The 25,394-nt window shown below is 31.2% G+C and overlaps 1 protein-coding gene across 5 annotated transcripts in view; it reads left to right on the top strand.

Annotated features, from left to right (window-relative positions):
- The first annotated feature begins 1,835 nt into the window (after nt 1-1,835).
- The window catches only part of Tsp26A (Tetraspanin 26A), a 113,472-nt gene continuing 89,913 nt past the window's right edge, over nt 1,836-25,394 (top strand). For 2 of the 5 annotated variants that reach the window (XM_076540780.1, XM_003706202.3), the window contains exon 1: nt 1,836-2,950. In XM_076540780.1, coding sequence (XP_076396895.1) covers nt 2,861-2,950 — 90 coding nt within the window. In that variant the 5' untranslated portion in view covers nt 1,836-2,860. The remainder of the gene's footprint in view (nt 2,951-25,394) is intronic. The other 3 variants (XM_012292196.2, XM_076540781.1, XM_012292195.2) reach the window with 3 other exon arrangements.

Below are 25,394 nucleotides of genomic sequence, written 5' to 3'. Positions count from 1 at the left end.
CCTAGATTTCCTAATCCATCATCAAAATTCTAAGGTCTCTAAATTCCTACACCATCAAAAATCCCTAGATTTTCTTATCGGTAAACCATCAAATCTTAAGACTCCCAAATTCCTACACCACCAAAAATCCCTAGACTCCCCTATATCATCAAGTCGAAATGACCCAATTTTTATCAAATTCCCAAAATTTCCCAAAAGTCAACAAGTTTCTATTTACTTTCTCTTCGACAATCCCCATATTTTCCCTAGAAATACCAGATTCACTATACTTCGTCAATACCCCAGCTCCATACTAACAATACAATGTTCCTTTTCAAAAACCACATCAAAATTATGATACTTATTTATTTCCCAAACAAGAAAAATTATCAAAAAAACAATGCCCTCACTCAAATCCTGCTTTCAAGTGCAAATTCATCGGCATCGTAACTTTTCGAACTTGCTTATCGAGATACAAGTACCTTAACACTAAACCTACCAAACCGGTCAGAATGAACGTTTAACAAGTTTCTTATTTTAAGTTACAACGTTTGTCAAGGTTGTATTCTTGAAATTCTTAGATGGACCTCGTAGATCTTTGCCCAAATTTTTATCAAACTCTTCTATCATTTTTATGTGCATTTTTCTTGTATACTATCGAACCTATTGTTTTAGGTAACTGTTCTTTAGGTTTTTTAACATTTTTCATAAGTAAATTCACAAGTAATTTACGCAAAATTTGTGCAAAACTAATTGATAAAATGGCAAGCGACAAAGTTTACAAGATGTCAATCAATCACATGTCAATCATGTCACAAGGGTGAACGTTGCTGTAGAAGTGTGAAAATTCCTCAAAATACCCTCTTACGAAATACTAGACTTATAAACAAATAACTCCGTCAGATTATAATAGTGCAGTTAGTACATAATAAATACATACAAGTTTATTTATGCAAATACTGACTTAACCTCAACCTACAAATATAACAGTGCGTCATAGGTAGCTAATCCTTGATACAAAACTAAAAATAAGACAACTAAAGAAAATGAAAATGTAGGACACATTTCACATCCAGATCCTTGATAACTTATCAAGGTGATCTTGATAACTTATCACAATTAGTACAAAATGCAATATACAATTGTAATGAAAATACGAGTCTAAACAACATTCGAGCTGCTGTGTGCGTCAGGGAGCGTCGTTGCAAAGCAATTTCCAGACAATTACTGTTAATTCTATTTAAAAAATGTTCATAAACCGAAGGAGAAAAATTAACCAGTCCCTTCGATTTTTAATTTTGAAGCAAGCAGTAAAACAAAAACTACCATTGTAAAAATACATTGGAAGTACAGTGTGCGTCACAGTGGAGGTGCGTCACGAGTGGACGCAATATTACAGGTCAATTTCAGACAATTAATTCTATTACAAAATTCTCGAAAATTGAGGGGGACAGAAATAGTAACCGGTTCCTTCGATTTTTAATTTTGAAGTGAGCATTAAAGCCAGTTGCAGTGAAATTACATTGGAGGTGCAGTGTACGTCACGAGTGGATGCAATATCACAGGTCAATTTCAGGTAAATAATTCTATTGAAAAATTGCATGGAAATTGAGGGACACAGAGGAAAATCAAGCTGTCCCTTCGATTTTTAATTTTGAAGTTAGCAATAAAATATAAACTAGCAAGGTAGCATTGTAGGTGCACTGTGCGTCACAGCATAGGTGCGTCACGAGTGGAGGTGCGTCACAAGTGGGACACCACAGAGTAAGGCAGTTTCCTGGCAATTAATTCTACACACAGGAAAATCAAGCTGTCCCTTCGATTTTTAATTTTGAAGTTAGCAATAAAATATAAACTAGCCAGGAAAATACATTGTAGGTGCACTGTGCGTCACAGTAGACCCTATACCATAGCTCAATTTCCGTGCAATTAATTCCATTTAAAAAATACCCGGAATCCAAGGGAGGAAAATCAAGCCCTCCCTTCGATTTTTAATTTTGAAGCATTAAAACAAAACCCAGCAATGAAAATAAATTGTAGGAGCACTGTGCGTCACGACATAGGTGCGTCACGAGTGGACATCACACAGTAAGGAAATTCCCTGGCAATTAATTCTACAGAAAAATATCATGAAATTGAGGGACACGGAAAAAAATCAAGCTGTCCCTTCGATTTTTAATTTTGAAGCATTAAAACAAAACCCAGCAAAATAAATTGTAGATGCACTGTGCGTCACCACGCAAGGCAATTCCCATGCAATTACCCTTAATTCCCTGGAAACGTCCAGAAACCTCGGGGCAAGTTCATTCGATTTTTAATTTGGAAGTAAGTATTATGCAAGGGTAGTTTCGAGGGTAATAAGGCATTCAAAAATGGACGTTTAGGTCTGAACAATCGCAGGCTCGGATTGTTGGCGCGGGATGAAAGGAAAAGGGCGGCGGGGGTCGGAGCTGGAAGGGAGAGCCATCGAGCGACGGAGGGGCAAGCGCTATGGTGGGGAGAATCGGAGGGCAAATGGAAAGTCTGACCCGCTGGCAGTCTCGTTGATCCAGCCACGGGTAGTATGCACCGTGACGTGACAATGGCGGTACTTGTAATTGCGGAACGGTGCGTTATTGTGATCAGCTGATCGACCGAGCTCGACAGAACGAGGGTGCGGAGGGTGGTCCTGTTATAAGACCGCGGTCAGATAAGGGAGTCTATTTGAATAAAGTCGATTTACAAAAATAGGGAAATTTTTGTTCGCGTTTTTCCGAAAAATAAAATGTCCTCGTGATCCCGTCGGTGCTATCTGTGTGAATTATAGTGTTTGCCATTATCGCGGCTGTGTTGTGTGCACGTATGCGTGGGATTCGGGCGACAGATTAAATGTGTGTTAGCCATGCCCGCCGTGCGGAAATACAGAAGGGATACCAGTGAAGTGAGCTGCTGTCTCAAGTATGTGATCTTTGGATTTAATGTCATGTTTTGGGTGAGTGGTCACACGCTTCTTGTACAATTTACTACTCCTTCATTTAACCCTCCACTGTAACCTTGAAACGGCGGGGACCAGTGCGGTAGATTCGAAATTTTATTTCTACCTGTGGAGCTGTGATAGCCTTCTGTCATAAAATAATTGTTATAGGAGACTCGTGGAGGGTTAATTGGATGTAAATATTAAGGATAAACACTGGTGAAACTTTGAGACTAACCGTAGGATTGCAATGTGTACAGAGTTGGACAGGATTAATATAATTAATCTTTAATTATAACACTGTTTATAACTCTTTTTAAATTTATGAAATGTATATAAAGGTTACTACGAAAAGAAAAATGTGGATAGTAATGTTTATTTTTATCATCAAATATCTTGATATTTGATGTGAAGTTTGATGTGAATATGAATTTTTATAAATATCTTGGCTGACATAAGTTTAATGAGAATATGAATTTTTATAAATATCTTGGCTGACATAAGTTTGATGAGAATATGAATTTTTATAAATATCTTGGTTGACATAAGTTTGATATGAATATGAATTTTTACAAATATCTTGGTTAACATAAGTTTGATATGAATATGAATTTTTACAAGTATCTTGGCTGACATAAGCTTGATGAGAATATGAATTTTTACAAGTATCTTGGTTGACATAAGATTGATGAGAATACGAATTTTTACAAGTATCTTGACTGACATAAGTTTGATGAGAATAAGAATTTTTACAAGTATCTTGGTTGACATAAGTTTAATGAGAATATAAATTTTTATAAATATCTTGGCTGACATAAGTTTGATGAGAATATGAATTTTTACAAGTATCTTGGTTGACATAAGTTTGATGTGAATACGAATTTTTACAAGTATCTTGACTGACATAAGTTTGATGAAAATATGAATTTTTATAAATATCTTGGTTGACATAAGTTTGATGAGAATATGAATTTTTAAAAGTATCTTGGTTAACATAAGTTTGATAAGAACATGAATTTTTTATAAGATTTGAATGTGGTTTAATATTGCAATAGGAATCTAGGGATCTAGAGATATAGGAAGTTTGAGATGTGGGAGTATAGGCTACGAGGATTTGGGGATATCTGATATGAGGATATAGGGATTCGGGAACACAGCCATTTGGAGATATGGGTATCTACGGAAATGGCAATTTAAGGTCATAGAGATAGAGTGACACAAGGATCAAGAGGAATAGCGAGTTAAGATCGCTGAGATCGGGAAGACATAAGGATTTAGGGATATAGGGATCTAGGGATATAGATATATCAAAGGATGTGGAACCTAGGAATCTTGAATTTGAGGATTTGAATTTATGGGGACTTGGGAATCTAGGAATCTATGAGGCTATGATTCTGGAGATTTAGTGGATGTGTGGATTTAGGTTTGGATATTTAGTGAATCTGAAAATTTAGGAACTTGGAGATCCAGAATTTATGAATCTAGTAATCTCGTAATCTGGAAATGTAGTAAGTCGGCTATCTAGAAATTTAGAAATGAAAAAATCAAGAGATCAAAAGATCCATCAATTAAAAAATAAAAAAATTTAAAAACCTGAACATCAAAAGATCAAAGATGAAAAGATTGAAAGAACAAAAGATTAAAAAATCAAAAGATCAAAAGACCACAAAATTAAAAACTCAAAAAATTGAAAAATCAAAAGATCAAAAGAACGAAAGCTCAAAGAATGAAAAGATTAAAAGACCACAAAATTTAAAAAATTAAAAGATTTCAAAATATAGAAATCAAAGAATTTATAAATATAGAAATTTAAGAACTCAGAAATTTAGGAACCTAATCTTAATTTAAGAATTTAGAAGTCCAAAAAAACCAAGAAACCTAGTAATTTAGATGTCAAGAGTTCTTGAAACTGAGGAATATAGGGATTTATGAGCCCAGACATTACAAAACCTAGAAATCTAGGGATTTAGGGAATCTGGAATCTAGAGACTTAGTTCTATAAAATTTCACATCTAAAAATCGGAAGATCTAAAAATCAAGGAATGTAGGAACCTATGTATTTCGAAACCTATGAATCCAGGGATTTAGGTGTCTAGGGGTACAGGGTCCTAGGGATTTAGATACGTAGGGATACAAGGTCCTAGGGATATTGGTATGTATAAATCTAGAAATCAACATATCTATGAATATAAAGATCTACAAAATATATAGATTAAAAACATGTAAAAATGTAGGGACTTGGAAATCTAAAAATCTAGGTATAACTATAACAGTCAACTTACTAAAAAAGGATCTTAGGGATTTAGAAATTTATAAATCTTGAAATCTATATATCTATAAATCTAGAAATCCACAAATGTATAAATTTAGAAATCCGGAAATCTAGGGACCTGGAAATCTAAAAATATAGGGATAACTATAACAGTCTGCCTACTAAAAGAGGTCCTAGGAATTTAGGAATTTATAAATCTTGAAATCTATACATCTATAAATCTAGAAATCTAAGAATGTATAAATTTAGCAATCCAGAAATCTAGGGACCTGGAAATCTAAAAATATAGGGATAACTATAACAGTCTGCCTACTAAAAGAGGTCCTAGGGATTTAGGAATTTATAAATCTTGAAATCTATACATCTATAAATCTAGAAATCTAAGAATGTATAAATTTAGCAATCCAGAAATCTAGGGACCTGGAAATCTAAAAATATAGGGATAACTATAACAGTCTGCCTACTAAAAGAGGTCCTAGGGATTTAGGAATTTATAAATCTTGAAATCTATACATCTATAAATCTAGAAATCTAAGAATGTATAAATTTAGCAATCCAGAAATCTAGGGACCTGGAAATCTAAAAATATAGGGATAACTATAACAGTCTGCCTACTAAAAGAGGTCCTAGGGATTTAGGAATTTATAAATCTTGAAATCTATACATCTATAAATCTAGAAATCTAAGAATGTATAAATTTAGCAATCCAGAAATCTAGGGACCTGGAAATCTAAAAATCTAGGGATAACTATAACAGTCAACCTACTAAAAAAGTTCCTAGGGATTTAGGTATCTATAAATCTAAGGATCTAAAACTGTATAAATTAAAAAATATACAAAATCTAGGAACCTAGAAATCTAAAAATCTAGGAATAACCATAACTATCAACCTAACCTAACCCAACCTACTAAAATTCAACAAAAAATGAATTGAACGCCATTTTGAAATTAATTCATACACGATTGCTTTTTTTTATTGCCACGGAAACGTGCACAGTGGAGTTTATTATTTTTGCTATTTCTCAATTGTTCTTTTCATTTCTGTTAAACATTTAAAATAAAATTTCCTCGTGAACAATCGACCGAATACAATACAGTCTCGCAATATTTTTTAGTGTCAACAAAATTGGAATAATATTTTTTTTTGCACAAACATATATTGCTTCAATAATCTCACGCACAGAATTTCGTGTTCATGTTTTTAATAATTCTTTTAGTATTTACCGTGATAAATAAAAATTCGCTTAAAATTTAATCCTGGAATCAAGGGATTATACTGCAGGATGTTATTGAAATATCCGAGTGTAACAGAATGTAGTTTTATTTAAGGTACAGTATTATATCTGCATGAAATTTTAATCGAGTTACTGAATGTAATTTTAAAATTTTAGGAAATTTTGATTGCTGGATTTTGTTTTTTTATGGATATTTTTATATTGAATTTTTTTATTTGATAACTGAGATTAAACGTTTTGTAAAATATCTTTTATTGTTTTTTATAGTCTAACAGTTTTTTTATTAAAATTTAGTTTCAAATTTAATATTATTTATAATCTTTTTATTATACTAACTTTATTGTTTTTTATAGTCTAATATTTTTTTATAAAAATTTGTTTAGCAATAAAAATTATCGCAGCACAAAAATAGAACTCAGAATGGTTTCAAATTTAATATTTTATATTAATGTAAATAATTTATTAAATTAAACCTAAAGAGTCAAATTTGTTAATGATTTAATTGCAAATTTTACTGCTTTCATGTATATTATTAATTTGTATGTCCACATTAAAATAAATTTAAATTTTTAGAAACAAAGTTGTAAAAGTTACTTAAATACAAATCTCACCTTCTCAACGTTTTTACAATTATAATTCAACAATTTGTATTAGAATAAAGTTCAGAGCTCAAATTCCTAGCTTAGCATTTAAATTCTTTAATTACTAAATACAAGCTTTGCATTTAAATACCCTAAATATGTAAATAGAATTTCATGCTGCAGAATGAAATCCACAAACTTGTATTAGAATAAAATTTCAGCATTTATATTCCTCAACTATGCAAATACGTGCTGGACGCTTCTATGGTTCTGGGTTATCAATTTATGGTTCGGTTAAAATTTGGGCAAAGTATAATTTTGTTCATAAACTTTTGGGTTTTTAAATTTGGTAATTTTTAATTATTTAGTAATTGTTAAATGTAAATTGAATTCAATTATTTACAATTTTACAACATTACAATTTTACAATTTTACAATTTTACAATTTTACAATTTTACAATTTTACTATTTCACTATTTCACTATTTTACTATTTCACAACTTTACAATTTTTAAATTTTACAACTTTACAATTTTACTATTTCACTATTTCAATATTTCACTATTTCACTATTTCACTATTTTACTATTTTACTATTTTACAACTTTACAATTTTACTATTTCACTATTTCAATATTTCACTATTTCACTATTTCACTATTTCACTATTTTACTATTTTACTGTTTCACAACTTTACAATTTTTAAATTTTACAATTTTACAATTTTACAATTTTACAATTTTACAACATTACAATTTTACAATTTTACTATTTCACTATTTCACTATTTCACTATTTCACTATTTCACTATTTCACTATTTCACTATTTCACTATTTCACTATTTTACTATTTTACAACTTTACAATTTAACAATTTTACAACTTTACAACTTTACAATTTTACAACATTACAATTTTACAACATTACAATTTTACAATTTTACTATTTCACTATTTCACTATTTCACTATTTCACTATTTCACTATTTCACTATTTCACTATTTTACTATTTTACTATTTTACTATTTTACAATTTAACAATTTTACAACTTTACAACTTTACAATTTTATAAATTTAAATTAATAAATTTTACAATGTTATAAAGTTACAATTTTGCAAATTTAAATTAATAATTTTTGTTAATTTACAATGTTACAATGTTACAATGTTACAATTTTATAATTTTATAAATTTAAATTAATAAACTTTGCATGTTTACAAGTTTATAGTGTTACAATTTTAGAAATTTAAATTTTACCATGTTATAATGTTACAATTTTGCAAATTTACAAACTTACAATGTTACAATTGTAGAAATTACAATTTTACAATGTTATAATGTTACAATGTTACAATTTTAAGTTAAAACATTTTACAAATTTCGCAAATTTCCACCTGAAAATCTAAATCACAAAATGAGTCACTCGTTTTATAATTGTTATTTTAGTATCGTTTTCCTGGAGGCTCCGTTTTCCTTCACGAGCGAACGCGTTAATTAAAAATATACAAATTCTGCGACTCGCCTACGCCGCCATATTAAAATATTCGCCAGGGAAAATTTTTGCCAATATTTATAATTCGTTTGACGTTGTTCGAGCGAGGGAACACGACGCAATTAATTCAATTTGTGATTCCGTGTGACTGCAGTATACTTTTGTGAGGAACACCACGAATGACCCGTATGCAGCTCGTGTATGCCGGCAAGTGTTTCAATTACTATAACCACGATGCGGACCGTGCATGTCATGGTCTGTGTACCCCATGACGATACACACAGGGAATACCGAGTCAAAAAGCATGCAAATCGTTAAACTCTTCGTTCTGCGAATCGCAAAATCCGCGTTTTTCACATTCTTTTTTTTCCGTTTTTGAATGTTGCTTTTAACAATCGGGGTACTGTATAGAGATATACAGCGACCATATCTGTTATACTTCCATTTTTATTTTCAATACCGTTTTGAATGACTTTGTTTAATAACTTTTAGTGAACTGGGCACTCTTATGTGAAAATAAAAAATTGGTTTAATGAAAATGAAAATATTTTGTGTGAGAACAAAATAAATATTTTTAAGTGAAATATGCAAGAATGACTTTTATTAAATATTTCCCTGAAGTAGTAAATAAAAATGTTTAAGTAAAATAAACAAAAATAATTTGAACTTATTACTTCTTTAAGTAATAAATAAATATTTTTAAGTGAGCTATACAAAACAATTTTAACTAAATATTTTCTTGAAGTCATAAATAATTATTTTTAAGTAAACTATACAAAAATATTTTTATCTAAATATTTCCCTTAAGTAATAAATAAATATTTTAAAGTAAAATATATAAAAATAATTTTAACTAAATATTACCCTTAAGTAATAAATAAATATTTTAAAGTAAAATATATAAAAATAATTTTAACTAAATATTACCCTTAAGTAATGAATAAATGATTTTAAGTAAAATGTACAAGAATAATTTTTACTAAATATTTGCCTCAAGTAATAAATAAATATTTTTAAGTAAACTATACAGAAATAATTTTAACTAAATATTTCCTCAAGTAATAAATAATTATTTTTATGTAAAATATACAAAAATAATTTTAACTAAATATTATTCTCAAGTAATAAATAAATAATTTTAAGTAAAATGTACAAAAATAATTTTAACTAAATATTTCCTCAAGTAATAAATAAATAATTTTAAGTAAAATGTACAAAAATAATGTTTATTAAAAGCTACCCTCATGCAATAAATAAATGTATACCTAAAATACAAATAAATAATTTGAATCAAATATTCCCCATCAGCAATCAGTAAATGTGTTCAATTAAAATATAAAAAAACAATTTACCTAAAAATTTTCTGTAACAAATAAATGTATTTAACTGAAATATAAATAATTAATTATAACTAAATATATTCCAGAAAAAAATTAAAAATATTACAATAAAATTAAAATGTAAGTAAATGTAAATAAATGCTTCCTGTGAGCAATAAAGGAATGTGTTATCAGCAATAACAATACACGAACAAGCAACAGCAAACTTTGTTAACTAAAATTTCGAGAAATTAGGGGAACATTTTGCTTGTAATATCGAAGTAAATTAAGCGAATATTTGAGCGTACATAACTGAAAGTTTGAACGATAATATATTTCGATACAATGGTCCGTTTAATTACGAACATTTTCAGCAGGTATAACTTTATTAAAAATAATATTCATTAATCAAAAACGTGCGCGAAATAATTGGGGAGCATACGTATATTCTGAATATATCAATAGATTATTTTAATCATTTTAATTTATCACGATGAGCTGATAAAAGTTCTCGTTACTGCTGAACAATGAGTAATCAATTTTAAAAGCTGTTGAGGATATCTTCCTTTTAAAATAATTTATTTATTTAGAGTACGTGTGGGTATGGTTTAAGAGGACTATGTTAATGGATGTTTGTATGCATTTTGATAAATAAATATGTTGTTTCACGATATGAATATTCGTCTTATTGTATGTGAATATGTGAAATTAAAAAAGTGAGAAATTTAAGAATTGAAGAATTGAAGAACAAAAGAACTGAAGGTTATTCAATTCAATAATAGACGAATTTTCGAAGGGACGAATTGAAGAACTGAAAAACTGAAGATTTGATGAATTGAAGCACTAAAAATAGGGCGATTGAAGAATTGAGGAATTGAGGAATTGAAGAACTGAAGAACTGAAGAATTGCAGAATTGCAGAATTGAAGAATTGGAGAACTGAAGAACTGGAGAATTGCAGAATTGAAGAATGGAAGAATGGAAGAATGGAAGAATGGAAGAATTGAAGAATTGAAGATCTGAAGAACTGAAGAACTGAAGAACTGAAGAACTGAAGAACTGATGAACTGAAGAACTGAAGAACTAAAGAACTGAAAAACTGAAGAATTGAAGAATTGAAGAATAGAAGAATTGAAGAATTGAAGAATTGAAGAATTGAAGAATTGAAGAATTGAAGAATTGAAGAATTGGAAAACTGGAAAATTGGAAAGTTGAAGAATTGAGAAATGGAGAAATGGAGAAAGGAAGAAATTGGTAAATTGGGAAATTGAGAAACTGAGAAACTGAGAAACTGGGAAATGGGAAACTGAGAAACTGAGAAATTGAGAAATTGAGAAATTGAGAAATTGAGAAATTGAGAAATGGAGAAATGGAGAAATGGAGAAATGGAGAAATGGAGAAATGGAGAAATGGAGAAATGGAGAAATGGAGAAATGGAGAAATGGAGAAATGGAGAAATGGAGAAATGGAGAAATGGAGAAATGGAGAAATGGAGAAATGGAGAAATGGAGAAATGGAGAAATGGAGAAATGGAGAAATGAAGAAATGAAGAAATTGAGAAACTGAGAAATTCAGAAATTCAGAAACTCAGAAATTCAGAAATTGAAAAATTAGAAAATTAGAAAATTAGAAAATTAGAAAATTAGAAAATTGAAAAATTGAAAAATTGAAAAATGGAAAAATTGAAAAATTGAAAAATTGAAAAATTGAAAAATTGAAAAATTGAAAAATTGAAAAATTGAAATATTAGTCAACAGATAACCATAAAAATGCAAGAATAAAAAGGCAGAAAAATAATGAAATAAAACAATAGAAAAATGGAAACCTCGAAGCACAGAAAACTTCAAAAACGCAACACTAAAAGAACAAAAATCCACAAAAGTACAAGTATCAAAAATGTAAAAGCAAATATTTAAATCTCTCTCAACCACAGTGGTCCAGCACCTATCGACACCCAGCTTTAAAAATGAAAATAAAAAATTCGCAACACGCCATTCTTTCACATTCGAGTGTATCACTCTCAAGTTATTAAATTATCAGTGACTCACCTTGTATTTCGTATTAATGTTTACACGCTTCCCGTGAGATCTCACGTCATGTTACAGCCTTATTTTATATTCATCGGAGTGTGACGTTCTGCTCCTTCAGAATGTTCGAAGGTCGGTAAGCAACGTGTTAAAAACTTGCACGTATATATACAATCACACTTGTACATATCCACAACGTTCTGGAGCTAGAGAAGGATATATTAATGACTCGTCAAGGATACAGTAGGGACACTGCACTCGTTGCTTTCTCGGAAACAGTTGAATGTCCTTCACCTTGCTGAACGAACGTTCGATAATGAATCATGATCCTTATTTAGACTCCGGGGGATGTAGGTTAACAAAAGATATTCTGAAAAATTCATACGAATTTTAAAATATCTCTACTAACTTTACAAACATGCAAATTCTATTTAAATTTGAATTTAATCACGTAATACTGAATATTTTTTCATAAAATTTTGCACAGAGTACAAAACACAGACTGTAGACGGTTTTAGAATAGTTTTTGTGAGGATAAAAATTGAAGAAATACTATAAAAGTCATCCTAACCTCAATTCTGCGATTTTGGCGGGAAAAGGGCGCCATCTTCGTCGCGTGACGTCATACGAGTCGGACAATTTGTTTCAACAAACGCACAAAATATAAGTTATCGAAAAGCTCTGTGATAATAAAAAGTTCAACGAACAAAATTTCAAGAACACGAACAAATTTCGCCGCTTCCTCTATTCTAATTTAGACAAAATTTCCTTTAGCATTTCAATCATTATCTGATTATTGACATCCTCAAAAATAAAACGAATATTCATGAATATTTGATTCCCTTATTGAATCTTGGAAGATATTTATTTTTAACCCAGTGAGCGGCTAATTTTATATGACAGTTTTATGTATTTCTACTAAACGGTTCAAATTTCGCGCCACGGCGATAAAGATATATCGGCATGCAAAAATATACGTATGAATAATGCAGACTCTTTACTGTACGAGACTTTATTTTCGAATAAATTGATCGGGTAAATTTATACAGCATGTTTTTTGCTCGATTGTGTTGGCAACAGGATGAAAACAATTTGTGATAATTGTTGAAGTAATTTTAGGTAACACCTGGAAGTAATTTCAGGTATTACGGGAAATAAATATGAAGGCAAAGGAGTATAAAAGTGGGTCGAGGAAAACATCTGAATAAAAGTGAAACCGATCGAGTTGTTTCCGTGATTGGAAAATTATATCCTTTCAAAAATTGCAAAATCGGTGAACAGTGAAGTGTTATGCTGAGTGAGTCGCGTGATGACTTGGAATTTTTAAATTGGTAAATGGAAAAGTGTTTCTAGATAAGGTTATGAAATGCTATAAGTAATAATGGATGGTGAGTATTAATGAATTTGTTGGGGAGAAATTGTTTAATTTTGGAATTTAGGGATTTTAGGTTTTTTGCAATTTTGGGATTTTGAGATTTGGAGGTTGCGAGGTTTGGGATTCAGGGATTTAGGGATTTAGGAGATTCGAGATTTAGAGATCTAAGGAATTTGGGAGATTCGAGATTTAGGGATTTAGGGAATTTGGGAGATTTGAAAATTAAGGAATCTTGGGATCTAGGGAATTTGGGAGATTCGAGATTTAGGGATCTAGGCAATTTGGGAGGTTCGAAATTTAGAGATCTAGGGAATTTGGGAAATTTGAGAATTAAGGAATTTAGGATCTAGAGAATTTGGGGGATTTAAAGATTTAGGGAATTTTGGAATTTGTGAATTATGGGATTTGGGAATTATAGAATTTGGGTATTTTGGTATTAAAGAATTTTGGGATTTTAAGATTTTAGGATTCTGAAATTTTGAGATTTTGCAATCTTGATATCTTGGGATTGTAAAATCTGAGAAACTAAAATAAATTTAAGAAACCAGAAAATTATAAAATTTGCGCTCAACGAGTGTTCTACTGATTTCCAGTATTTTATATCTCTCGTGGCAATATAACTAGAGTCTACTAAATTCATGCTAATTTTCCTTTCTTAGAAACTAAAATAATTTTGAGAAACCCAAAAATGAAGAAGATTACAAAATTTGTATTCAACGATTAATATACTGATCTCTAATATTCTGTATTTCTCGTGGCAATATAACGAGAGTCCACCATATTCATGCTAATTTTCCTTCGACAGAAACTAAAATAATTTTGAGAAAAACCTGAAAAATCTTTTAAAAAGACTACAAAATTTGCATTCAACAAATGCTCTACTGATCTCCAATATCCTATATCTCGCACGGCAATATAACGAGAGTCTACCAAATTCACACAAATTCTTCTCCATTGACAAATGTAGAAATGTACAATTCTTTCTATGACAATTCCAGTTATTTTTCATGTCAATTTTAATATTTTGTAAAATTAAAATACTTTGTTTTTTGTCAAAACCCTCGAGAAATTGATTAAGTCGGTAAAAGTAAGCGCAATATCTTAAATAATCGTTTTATTGCACAATCCTTCGGGAGAGTCCGTCGATCAGAGAAGGATAACGGAGAAAGTAGATAAGGCAGTGAGCAGACATCGAGCGAACATTCCACTTCCTACTGTTTGTAGAAGAACACGTGTTACCAATAGCGATCGTTGTACACTCTCTATGGTTGACACGCTTTTACTAGCGGGGCCCACGTTACGTCCGTTGCATTACGTGTACGCATGTACGCGATATTATTCGTGCGTATTCAGCATGTGGTCACGAACCCGATGTCGATACTGTTCTTCATGAAAACGTCGGCCATAAGTCCGTCCTCGTCATTTCCTCTGGTGTGGCCCGTTGTTCTTCTTCGTTCTCGCTCTCCCACTCGATCCTGGCACTGTTTGAGGAATCTCATTACAAAAGTTGCCTGTAAAACCGGTTTCTAACCAGTGCAACCGGCCACCATCGCATAGGTTCACTTTACTCCATGTAGGTGTGACTTCTTTTCGTCTGCCCTGTATGGGCTTCGCTTTTGGACACCGTTATCGATTTTTCGTTGTATCGTGGATTAATTATGTATGCTTTGAATAATGGATTGATGTTTTATCTTATTCTGAGTTATTAGTACATTAAATTGTGTTAAACAATAAAAATATTCATGAATTAGGCTTTTGTGTTAAATTAAATTAAATTCAGCATTTGAGTTAAATTAAAATATAAATTTAATTGAATTAAACAATTATATTAAATTAAGTTAAATTACCAGTGTTAAATTAAAATAAATATTCATTTTTAATAATTGTTAAAATTAAATGAAAAATGATGTGATTATTATTAATGATTGAATTATTAGTTATTAATTATTCATGTTTAATATTCATTAAATTTAATGAAGTATTAATTTTAAATTAACTTGAGTATCAATTTTTATATTCATAGTTATAAGTTAAGTATTCACATTAAATTAAATTAATTTAAATTATGTAACAATGTTAAGTTAAATTAATTATCAGTATTATTTAAAATTAAATTAAATTAAATTAACCATTAATATCAAATTGCATTGTCTATTAATACTAAATTAAATATTTTTGTTAAATTGAACTATTTATTAATATTAAAATCAATTATAATAAGTATTAGTATTAAATTAAAATAATTATTATCAAATTAATTTATGCAGTAATATTAAAATAAATTGAATATTGATATTAAATGACGTATTAAATTAATTATTAACATTGAATAGTTATTGACAATATACAGTAATGTATAATTCATACAAATCTAAATTGTACAATTAACCTTTATCATACAACACAAATTCTACATTTCTTTAAATAAATAAATTAATAGAATTATTAAACAGAAAACAACAATAAATATTTAAGCATAATAATAAATAAAAATATGACATTAATTTATTTAAACATACCAAAAATAATTAACATGGGTGGCTAAAGTGACTGATTAAAATGATTCACTAATAAATTCCCGTTCCTCAACAATTTTCTTATTTATTAGTAAGTAAACCTAACCTAAAATTTTGTCAGAATTCTGAACTCACCCGGTACACTGCGGTGACCAATGGATCAATATTCCTTGTTCATGAAGAGAAACTCAATACCTTGAGGGAATAAACAGGCAATTAATTTCCTTAAAGATTTGTTAACGATATTTGCACCAGTGGTTATCAACTTGTAACAATATTATTTTAATCAAACCCCCAAAAGCAATTACCAAAATACATTTTGCATTCTCATACAAATTATTAAAATTAATTCCTTTGCCTTTTAAAATTGTTATCACTATATACAGTTCTTTGAACATTTATAAAAATTACATTAAATTGTTCAGTAAATAATAAGTGAATTTTTGGTAAAATATTTTTGAATGAATTTTTGGTTAAATAGTCGGATATCAAGTATTACGGAAAGTTTATTTGTAGATAACTGTAGGAAAAGGAATGTGGTTATCTAAAAAGCCTCAAGGAAATTTAGGTCTCCTAGAATATGCAACCGGCAGTGCACGAACAACCGCATGAAATCTTGAAGAAGCCTTCAAACAAGCATAACGACTCGTTTTATTCCACGCAAAGTAACTTGAACCAAGAAATAGTGCACATATTCCGTTTTGATATCGTAAACATTAAAAATATTCTTTTACCTTGTGGATGCGCGGAATATATACGATTTATGGAACACGCATACACAGTCTACAATTAAATATTCAAAAATGTGAAGGTCTTGATGTTTAACATTTTCGTGAATTTAAAAAAATTTCGGAGTCTTGAAGTTGGAAAGTTCCAGTTTCAAAAATGACAAATTTACAAATTTCGACATAGAGAAATACCATAGTTGCAAAATTCAAATACTTCAAGATTCAATAGTTAAAAGTTCTACAATTCTACATATCTACAATACTACATACTTACGATTCCACAATTTCATAATTTCACAATTTCACAATTCCATAATTCCACAATTCCAAAATTCCATGATTTCGCAACTCTACAATACCACAAATCCATAATTTCAAAATTCCGCAATTCCATAATTCCACAATTCGTCAATTCCTCAATCCCTCAATTCCACAATGCCACAGTTCCACAATTCCGAAATTCCACAATTCCAAAATTCCACAGTTCCACAATTCCATAATTCCACAATTCCTCAGTTCCTCAATCCCAGAATTCCGCAATTCCACAATTCCACAATTACACAATTACACAATTACACAATTCCATAATTCCACAATTCCTCAATTCTCCAATTCCTCGATCCCACAATTCCACAATTCCACAATTCCAAATTCCCCAATTCCTCAATCCCACAATTCCATAATTCCACAATTCTTCAATTCTTCAATTCCTCAATCCCTCAATCCCTCAATTCCACAATTTCGCAATTCCATAACTCCACAATTCCAAACTTCCACTATTCCACAATTCCTCAATTTCTCAATTTCACAATTTTGTCAATTTCTTAATTCCTCAATTCCTCAACGCCTCAATTCCCGAATCCCTTAATTCCTCAATCCCTCAGTCCTTCAATTTCACAGTTCCACAATTCTGGAATTAAAAATTCCACAATTCTCCAATTCAATATTTCCATAATTCCAATATTCTAAACTACCAAGATATTGAAATCCAGAAATTCTGACATTCTAAAATTCTTCAATTCCAAAATACCCTTATACCAAAATTCAAAAATTCAAAAATTCTAGTATTGTATCATACTGCAATCCTAAAATTCAAAAATTTCAGATTTACAAACGCAGTAAATTGCGAGGTTCCAGTCTCCCATGATATATCAGAGACCCGAGGCGCACCCTAAATAATTTAGAACGGTTCTTAATCCACGATGAATATTTCGTTGAAATTCACACGTGGATTAACGATCATTGAAAGGGTTAAAATGAAATATGAATCCCTCGAGTGCCGCATTAGAACAAACCGCGTCGTCGATTCGCTTTCTAATCATTACGTAACCGATGTCACAAGTGCTGTAACGATCTAACGGTCATCCGACACTCACGCGTGCTCTATGAAAAGCTAATCAATTTTATTCTCTGTCAGATATGTACAGTTATTTAATAACTGCTGTCCTTATAAATGAATGTCTGCGAATACAACAAAATTGTTTTATACACGTTTATATGTTAAGTGTATTTGTGTTATTTTTGTTAATATTTTTACTGCATTTTATTTCATTTATGATACAGGTTTTTGGTTAAGAATTTCTGGTTTGTTAATTTGGAAACTTGGGAATTTTTCTTATTTTGAGAATTTGAGAAACTAAGAATTTTTTAATTTTGGAAATTTGAGAAGAGGGGAATTTTTGAATATTGGAAATTTGTGAAGCTGAGACATTTTTGAATTTTGGAAGTTTGAGAAGCTGAGAATTTTTGAATTTTGGAAATTTGAGAAGCTAAGAATTTTCGAATTTTTGAAATTTTTAGAAGCTGAGAATTTTCGAATTTCGGAAGTTTGAGAAGCTAAGAATTTTTTAATTTTGGAAATTTCAGAAGAGGAGAATTTTTGCATATTGGAAGTTTGAGAAGCTGAGGCATTTTTGAATTTTGGAAGTTTGAGAAGCTGAGACATTTTTGAATTTTGGAAGTTCGAGAAGCTCAGAATTTTTTAATTTTGAAAATTTGAGAAGCTGGGAATTTTCGAATTTTGGAAATTGAAGAAGTTAAGAATTTTTGAATTTTCAAAATTTGAGGCTGGGAATTTTTGAATTTTGGAAATTTGAGAAGCTAATTACTAGAAATTCCAAATTCTGAAACTTTGCGGTTTCAGAAATTTTAAAATTACAAAAATTATATTTCATGCTTGAGAAACTGTGATAATCTATTATTCCATAAATTATTAAATCTACAAAACCAAAAATTCGTAAAATTTGAAGAATCAGAAAATCTAAAAATAATCAAATTTACGTAACATCGCATTACCTACAAACTGGTGCACCATTTTCGCAACCAAAGCCACGACAAAATGGCCGCCAAAACGCGGATGAATTCGTAACATTGATCAGCAGTACAGCTTTGAACGGCGCTCAAACCACGCCACTAACAAAAAAACTTGGAACAAAAACACTTGCAACACAAAGTCGTAATACCAGCCTGAACATGGCGGTCATTATTTTTGCTCGTACACTGATATTAAACCGTAATTCTCTCTTATTCCCGTTTCATTTCAACGTGTTTCTTATTACGGATAAATTGAATGCAAAATTAGATGGTGGTGGAAAGATTACGACAAAAAAATGTATGTTTTGATCATGGCAGTAAGGAGGTTGTACGAAATCCACGATTTCCATAAAGCTTCGTCCCGCTTTAGCTTTACAAAGCGTCTAACCGCGAGCGGATTTACGAGCAGAGAGGAAACCGTCGAGAGCAAATTTTTTTAGAGCGCCGGAAACTTTGAAGAACGTTTCAAACTTCAACTTTCACGTTTAATCTTTCCTTTTTGTTGTTTCTCATTTGAAATTTTCATCGAAATATCTCTTCTGTGAATGATGGCGAAAATTGTCGGTGAAAAATTTCACTGCATTTTCGATGAGTAATTTTTTATTAAAAAATATTACGGGATTTAATTATACTGAGGTTATGTCAACTTCGTATTATTGATATTTAATCGTGGATTTCATTTTGCTGGATTTATGAAACAGTTCGTAATAATTTTGTGGTTGGCTAATGGAAGAATATTTCAGGTTAGGTTAGGTATTGAACGCGTAGGTAAATTTAATTAAATGTATTAAAAATTTTTAATAAAAATAAATTTCAGTCGAACAATTATTTCGACCAAAAATAATAATTATTACGTCAACTATTATTTAAAACAAAATCAATATTGCAATTTAATTACTTTGAGGTTATGTGAATTTTCATTTATTATTATGAAAGTTTAATTTGGCTGAAATTGTATTGAAACAGGCTTTATTGTTTTTGCTTATTGTTTTGGATTGCGTACGGATGGTGAAATTAATTTTTGAGGTTAATTACGTAATAATAATTTCATATTAGTTGTTTAATGGAGGAGTATTGAATTTTTCCTGAGGTTAGGTTATGATGTGGATGTGTAGGTTATGTAGCATTGGAGAATTCAGAAATTAGGAAATTAGGAAATTTGCAAATTGTGGGATTTAGGAATTTGCAAATTTAGAAATTAAGGAATTCAAAAATTTGAGAGTTTAGAAATTTGAAAATTTGGAAACTGGGAGATTTAGGAATTTGGAAAACTAGAAATTAAGTACTTTAGAAATTGGATAATTCAGAAGTTTGATAATTAAAAAATTCAAGAGTACAAAAATTGGAAATATATACATTTGGAAAATTATAATTTGAAAATTTAGAAATACTGAAATTGAGAAATTTGATAACTTGACAATTAACACGCTTCAAAAAACCACAAAAACTTGCAAACCTGTTAATTTCAAATATCAAAAAATATAAAAATCTTCAGACCTAACTCCCTGGGTTCCTCAAACTTCGACTACGCTCCTGCAATGTTTGCCAATGGTAGACCGTTGACTACACCGTTTATATCAAATAAAGAGCCATTATTCTATTTGTTGTATTTGTCGTGGCCAAATACGGTACCGTAATTGTCCCCAGTTTACTATAACTGAACAATGGTACCGATCGAACTCTCTCTTAATAATGCAGTGTCGATGAAATCAGCGTTGACAAAATGGCCGCCAATAACTTCAATATACATTTGCGAGCGCGTCTACTCTGTTCACGAAACTAACGAACCATGTTTATACACAGTTGATTTCATAAAAGAAAATATGTACCGTATCCAAAGGATAATCAACTTTTATTCGAATTCAATGAATGATGATTGGGAGAATCAATTAGTATTGACAAAATGACGGTCAGTAACTTATACATATGTAAATGCGTCTACCCTATTCATGTACCGATGTTAACCCACGAGTTGGGTTTAGAGGAACTTGGGCGAAGAGGTTTAGTTAGCTATAGCTGATGTTTAGAAGAGAATTGGTCAGAATAGAAAAATGGACGCCTTTTTTGGTATATTGGCTCTCGCGCACCAATTAGGCCAAAGACAGTCGGCTAACGTCTCGAGAGTGAGATAGTGCGAATTGCGTTCAGCAGTTATTGTCATTATTCTTATTTGCCGAAATGTAACTGGAAGTGTTCACGGTGGGTTAGGTGGAGCGAGTGGCTTCTTTTACTCTGGCTCGACCTACGCGCCAATTCCTGGTTTGTCTACAGTAGAGACTGTGATGATCCAAGGGAACGTAGGGATTCTGGAAGCTAGGAAATATGGCGATTCCGAGGACTGTGAGAATCTAGGGAATTCAGGAACTGTAGAGAATGTGGGGATGTGACGTAGGGATCCAGGGACTGTGGACTGTGGAGGTCCTAGCGAACTTAGAGGCACTGGAGACTGAAACTATGGATATGGAATTTGGGAGTCTTAGGAACCATGAAGACTCTAAGGACCATGGTCTAGGTATCCTAACCTATAGTTTCCAGTGAATTCTCTTGAGAGATAGCGCAAATTGCATTCAGCAGTTCTTAGAGCTTCTTTTACTTTGCGTCATGCGCCAACGCATAGCTTGACATCTGTACATAATTTTCATGGAAGAATATACGTACCGTATTTGAGTTTGTTCGATAATTAACTTTAATGCCAATTCAACGAACGATAGTTCGTAGAATCAATGAATAATTTCATTTTTATACATCCGGCTGTTCAGTCGATGCGAACGAGCGTTGTCACAACAGTTGCCGGACAAAAGAGAGGGTTCGGTGACCCTTTGTCATGAGTCACATGGACGAATAAGTGCAATATGCGTGCGTGAAACCCTATCTTCCGGCCACCGGAAAATGTTATGGAGAACGTTATTACAGTACCCTTCTCGCACAGCTGCATTCTAAACGCGTTTCCGACCAAGTAATCCTTTTGTTCTGATTAGCCCAACGCGGTCCTTTGATGTTTCGACGGAGTCTATCGATATTATCTCGTTAGTAATGTATGGGTTAACGGAAAAGTTATTAGCCGAGCTTGGTAGTATACTTTGTGACTTCTAGGACACAAATTGATGTATTTTTTGTTTACTCTTGATATAGTGTCGTTATTTGGATTGGTGAGGGATGTTTGCATTATAAAGATTTTTGACAAACTATACAAAATCTGTAGAGTTCATAAATTTCCAAATGCAAAAATTCTGAAATTTTCGCTTTGCCAAATATTAGAATTTGCAAATTTCCAAGAATTTAAATTTGCAAGCTTTCAATTCTCAAGTTCCTAAATTGGCAAATTTCTGACTTGTTGAATTCCATAAATTTTCAAATTCCCAAATTCCCAAATTCCCCAAATTCCCCAAATTCCCCAAATTCCCCAAATTCCCAAAATCCCTAATTCCTATATTTCTAAATTCCTAATTTCTAAATTCCCCAAATTCCCCAAATTCCCAAATTTCCAAATTCCCAATTTCTCCAAATTCTGCAAATTCCCCAAATTTCCAAATTCCCCAATTCCCAAATTCCCCAAATTCTTCAAATTCCCAAATTCCCCAAATTTTCCAAATTCCCCAAATTTCCAAATTTCCAAATTCCCCAATTTCCAAATTCCCCAAATTCCGAAATTTCCAAATTTCCAAATTCCCAAATTCCCAAATTCCCAAATTCCCAAATTCCCAAATTCCCAAATTCCCCAAATTCTTCAAATTCGCCAAATTCCCAAAATCCCCAATTTCCAAATTTTCAAATTATCAAAAATTTCAAATTTGCAACTACTACACAATCTGCAAAAATATTGCTTTAAGCTTGATATCACTTCTCAGTCTGTCTTATAACTGTTCCTCAAGCTATGAATCATTCCGAGTGCGTGGGAGTATCGTTTACACTATAGCTATCTTCATTACTCATTTCGTTTGTCTACGTTACTGAACTCTCAATTTCATGAGATTCCACAACTACAACACTCTATTACATTAAATGCCCGATTTACACCAACTTTTACTTGAAACCGCCATTTTAGAAAGTATTTAATATTCTGAACCTATGTTTGAATCTAAAAATTAAAAAAATTCAAAAGTTTAAGAATTGACTTAAAAAGATGCTTACAGTAACAATGAATAATATAATAGTCGTCAAAATTCTTTAATGACATACAGTCCTACTGTTTCTGACATATCCTGTATGACCGACACATTGATGCATAATAATCTTCCAACTGCGTTCGTGAATCTCATCCAATACTCAACCGGCGACTTGGAACATCAACAATTGAGGACACGGATGCAAGAACAGCATAAGTGCACTTACCCTCCTTATGCGTCCGAGCGCATCATCCAGCCCTCCATACCTGACCTACTTACGCGAACGGTGCTTGTGTAATAAAAGGTCGGTCGGATGGTATATCGCACAGTAGCGAGAGTTCAAAAGTGATATTTATTAGTAACAACTCATATTTATTACTAACAAGTGATATTTATTAGTCCTCGCGCAATATCGGACAATTTATCTCTGCTGTAACGTCATATGCAAATGTGGCCTTGCATATTCTTTATCTCTTGCTGTTCTTGTTCAGATGGTTTATTAATTTGGTGATTTGTTTGTTGTTAAATTTATTGATGTGATGATTTGTTTATTTGTGAAGGCAATTTTTTTATTTGGTTATTTTAGGGTTGGTAATTTTAGAAATTTGGTAAGTTTAGGAATATGGTGATTTTAGAGATTTGGTAATTTTTTTATTTGGTTATTTTAGGGTTGGTAATTTTAGAAATTTGGTAAGTTTAGAAATATGGTAATTTTAGAGATTTGGTAAGTTTAGAAATATGGTAATTTTAGAGATTTGGTAATTTTAGAAATTTGGTTATTTTAGAAATATGGTAATTTTAGAAATTTGGTAATTTTAGAAATATGGTAATTTTAGAGATTTGGTTATTTTAGAAATTTGGTAATTTTAGAAATATGGTAATTTTAGAAATTTGTTAATTTTGTTATTTGTCAATTTTGTGAATTTGACAATTTTGTTAATTTGTTAATTTTGCAAATTTGTCAGTTTAGTTATTTTGTCAATTTTATAAATTTTTCACTTTTGTAAATTTGTTAATTTGTCAGTTTTGTAAATTTGTAAATTTTGTAAATTTGTCGATTTTGTGAATTTGTTAATTTTGTGAATTTGTCAATTATGTAAATTTGTCAATTTTGTGAATTTATCAATTATGTAAATTTGTCAATTTTGTAAATTTGTTAATTTTGTGAATTTGTCAATTTTGTGAATTTGTCAATTTACTATAAAATGCAGCGAACGAGTTTATTGTTAGGGTTATGTTTAGAAAAAGCTTAGGATGGCGCCACCTCTGAAGCAACCGCAGCGCCACTAAAACTCGGCGGATTAAGATTATATCGGATTAAATAACTTATTAACACTAAGAAGTCGTAATTTGTGTAAAGAGATAGCGATGTAATATATGCCGTGCAAATTTTGCATCAAAGAGTAATGATTAAATTATGGAGCTTATTACGTCAAAGATCTTGAAAATGTTAAAACTTGATTTAGACAAAATGGCGTACGAAGCTTTCCCTGAGGTTGCAGAATCAGCACAACAAAAATTGTATACTAAATTTTATATTATGTAAATAAATATATGTTGTGTGGTATATGTAATATGTAAATAAATATATGTCACATGTTACATATAAATAAATAAAAGTGCAAGTCTTTAGACATTAACCCTTATATCATGCTTCAGAATAGAATACAATGATTTACGATCAAATTTTTCAATACACTCTTGCTATATTGCCGTAGAAGGAGTTGTCAAATCTGAAGATATAATTTACACACACATCATTTATAAATAAAATTAAAACAACTTACTATGTTAATCATCAAAAAACCTTGATCTCCTCATTTTCAAATTCAAAAAAACCGCGCAAAGTTTGAGTCACACGTGACAATACACATACGAATATTAACGAGTACACTAACCTACCGCATTAAAAAAGACTGCAATAAGCAGTAAAAATACGTCGAAAAAACAAACAGAACAAACGTTTTTCGTCAGGTGTACGAAATTTATCGGGCAGGCGGTGCACGATTAAAATAAAACAACGTTTCAGCAAAGAAAACTTTTACAGCCGTAAGGGCGAGAGCCCTGTTGACACAACAGTGGCTCTTGTGTTCAATGTACTTGAAAATTTTACCCCAACAGGAATGACTTTGCTTTCACCGGGGGTCGTAATGAGCGTAGGGTGAAAACCTGGCGGTGATAAACGTAGGGGGGAGCGAAATCTGCGTAAAAGGGCGAGGCTAACGTGACGTACTCGTGAACAATACGGTCGATCAAACACAATGTGTGCAACACAATACGTTCTCGCGCGTAAGCCGGCAGCGAGCTGGCACTTTGAAATTTCTAACGAATGGCTGAACTTGAACGCGATTATGGTACGTTTCACGCGGTTAAAAATACGACAAGTGCGCTTGAAATGCACAATGAAACGGTACATTAATAACGATCATAACTTTCGGAATATTATGTCTTGGAATGAATGAGCTCTTCAGAAAATGACGTGGACGGCAATAT

Source organism: Megachile rotundata, chromosome 16 (assembly GCF_050947335.1).
Source record: "Megachile rotundata isolate GNS110a chromosome 16, iyMegRotu1, whole genome shotgun sequence".
NCBI classification, from domain to species: Eukaryota; Metazoa; Arthropoda; class Insecta; order Hymenoptera; family Megachilidae; genus Megachile; species Megachile rotundata.
The sequence above is the reverse complement of the archived record's forward strand: the minus strand, read 5'-3'. Positions and strand labels throughout refer to the sequence as shown.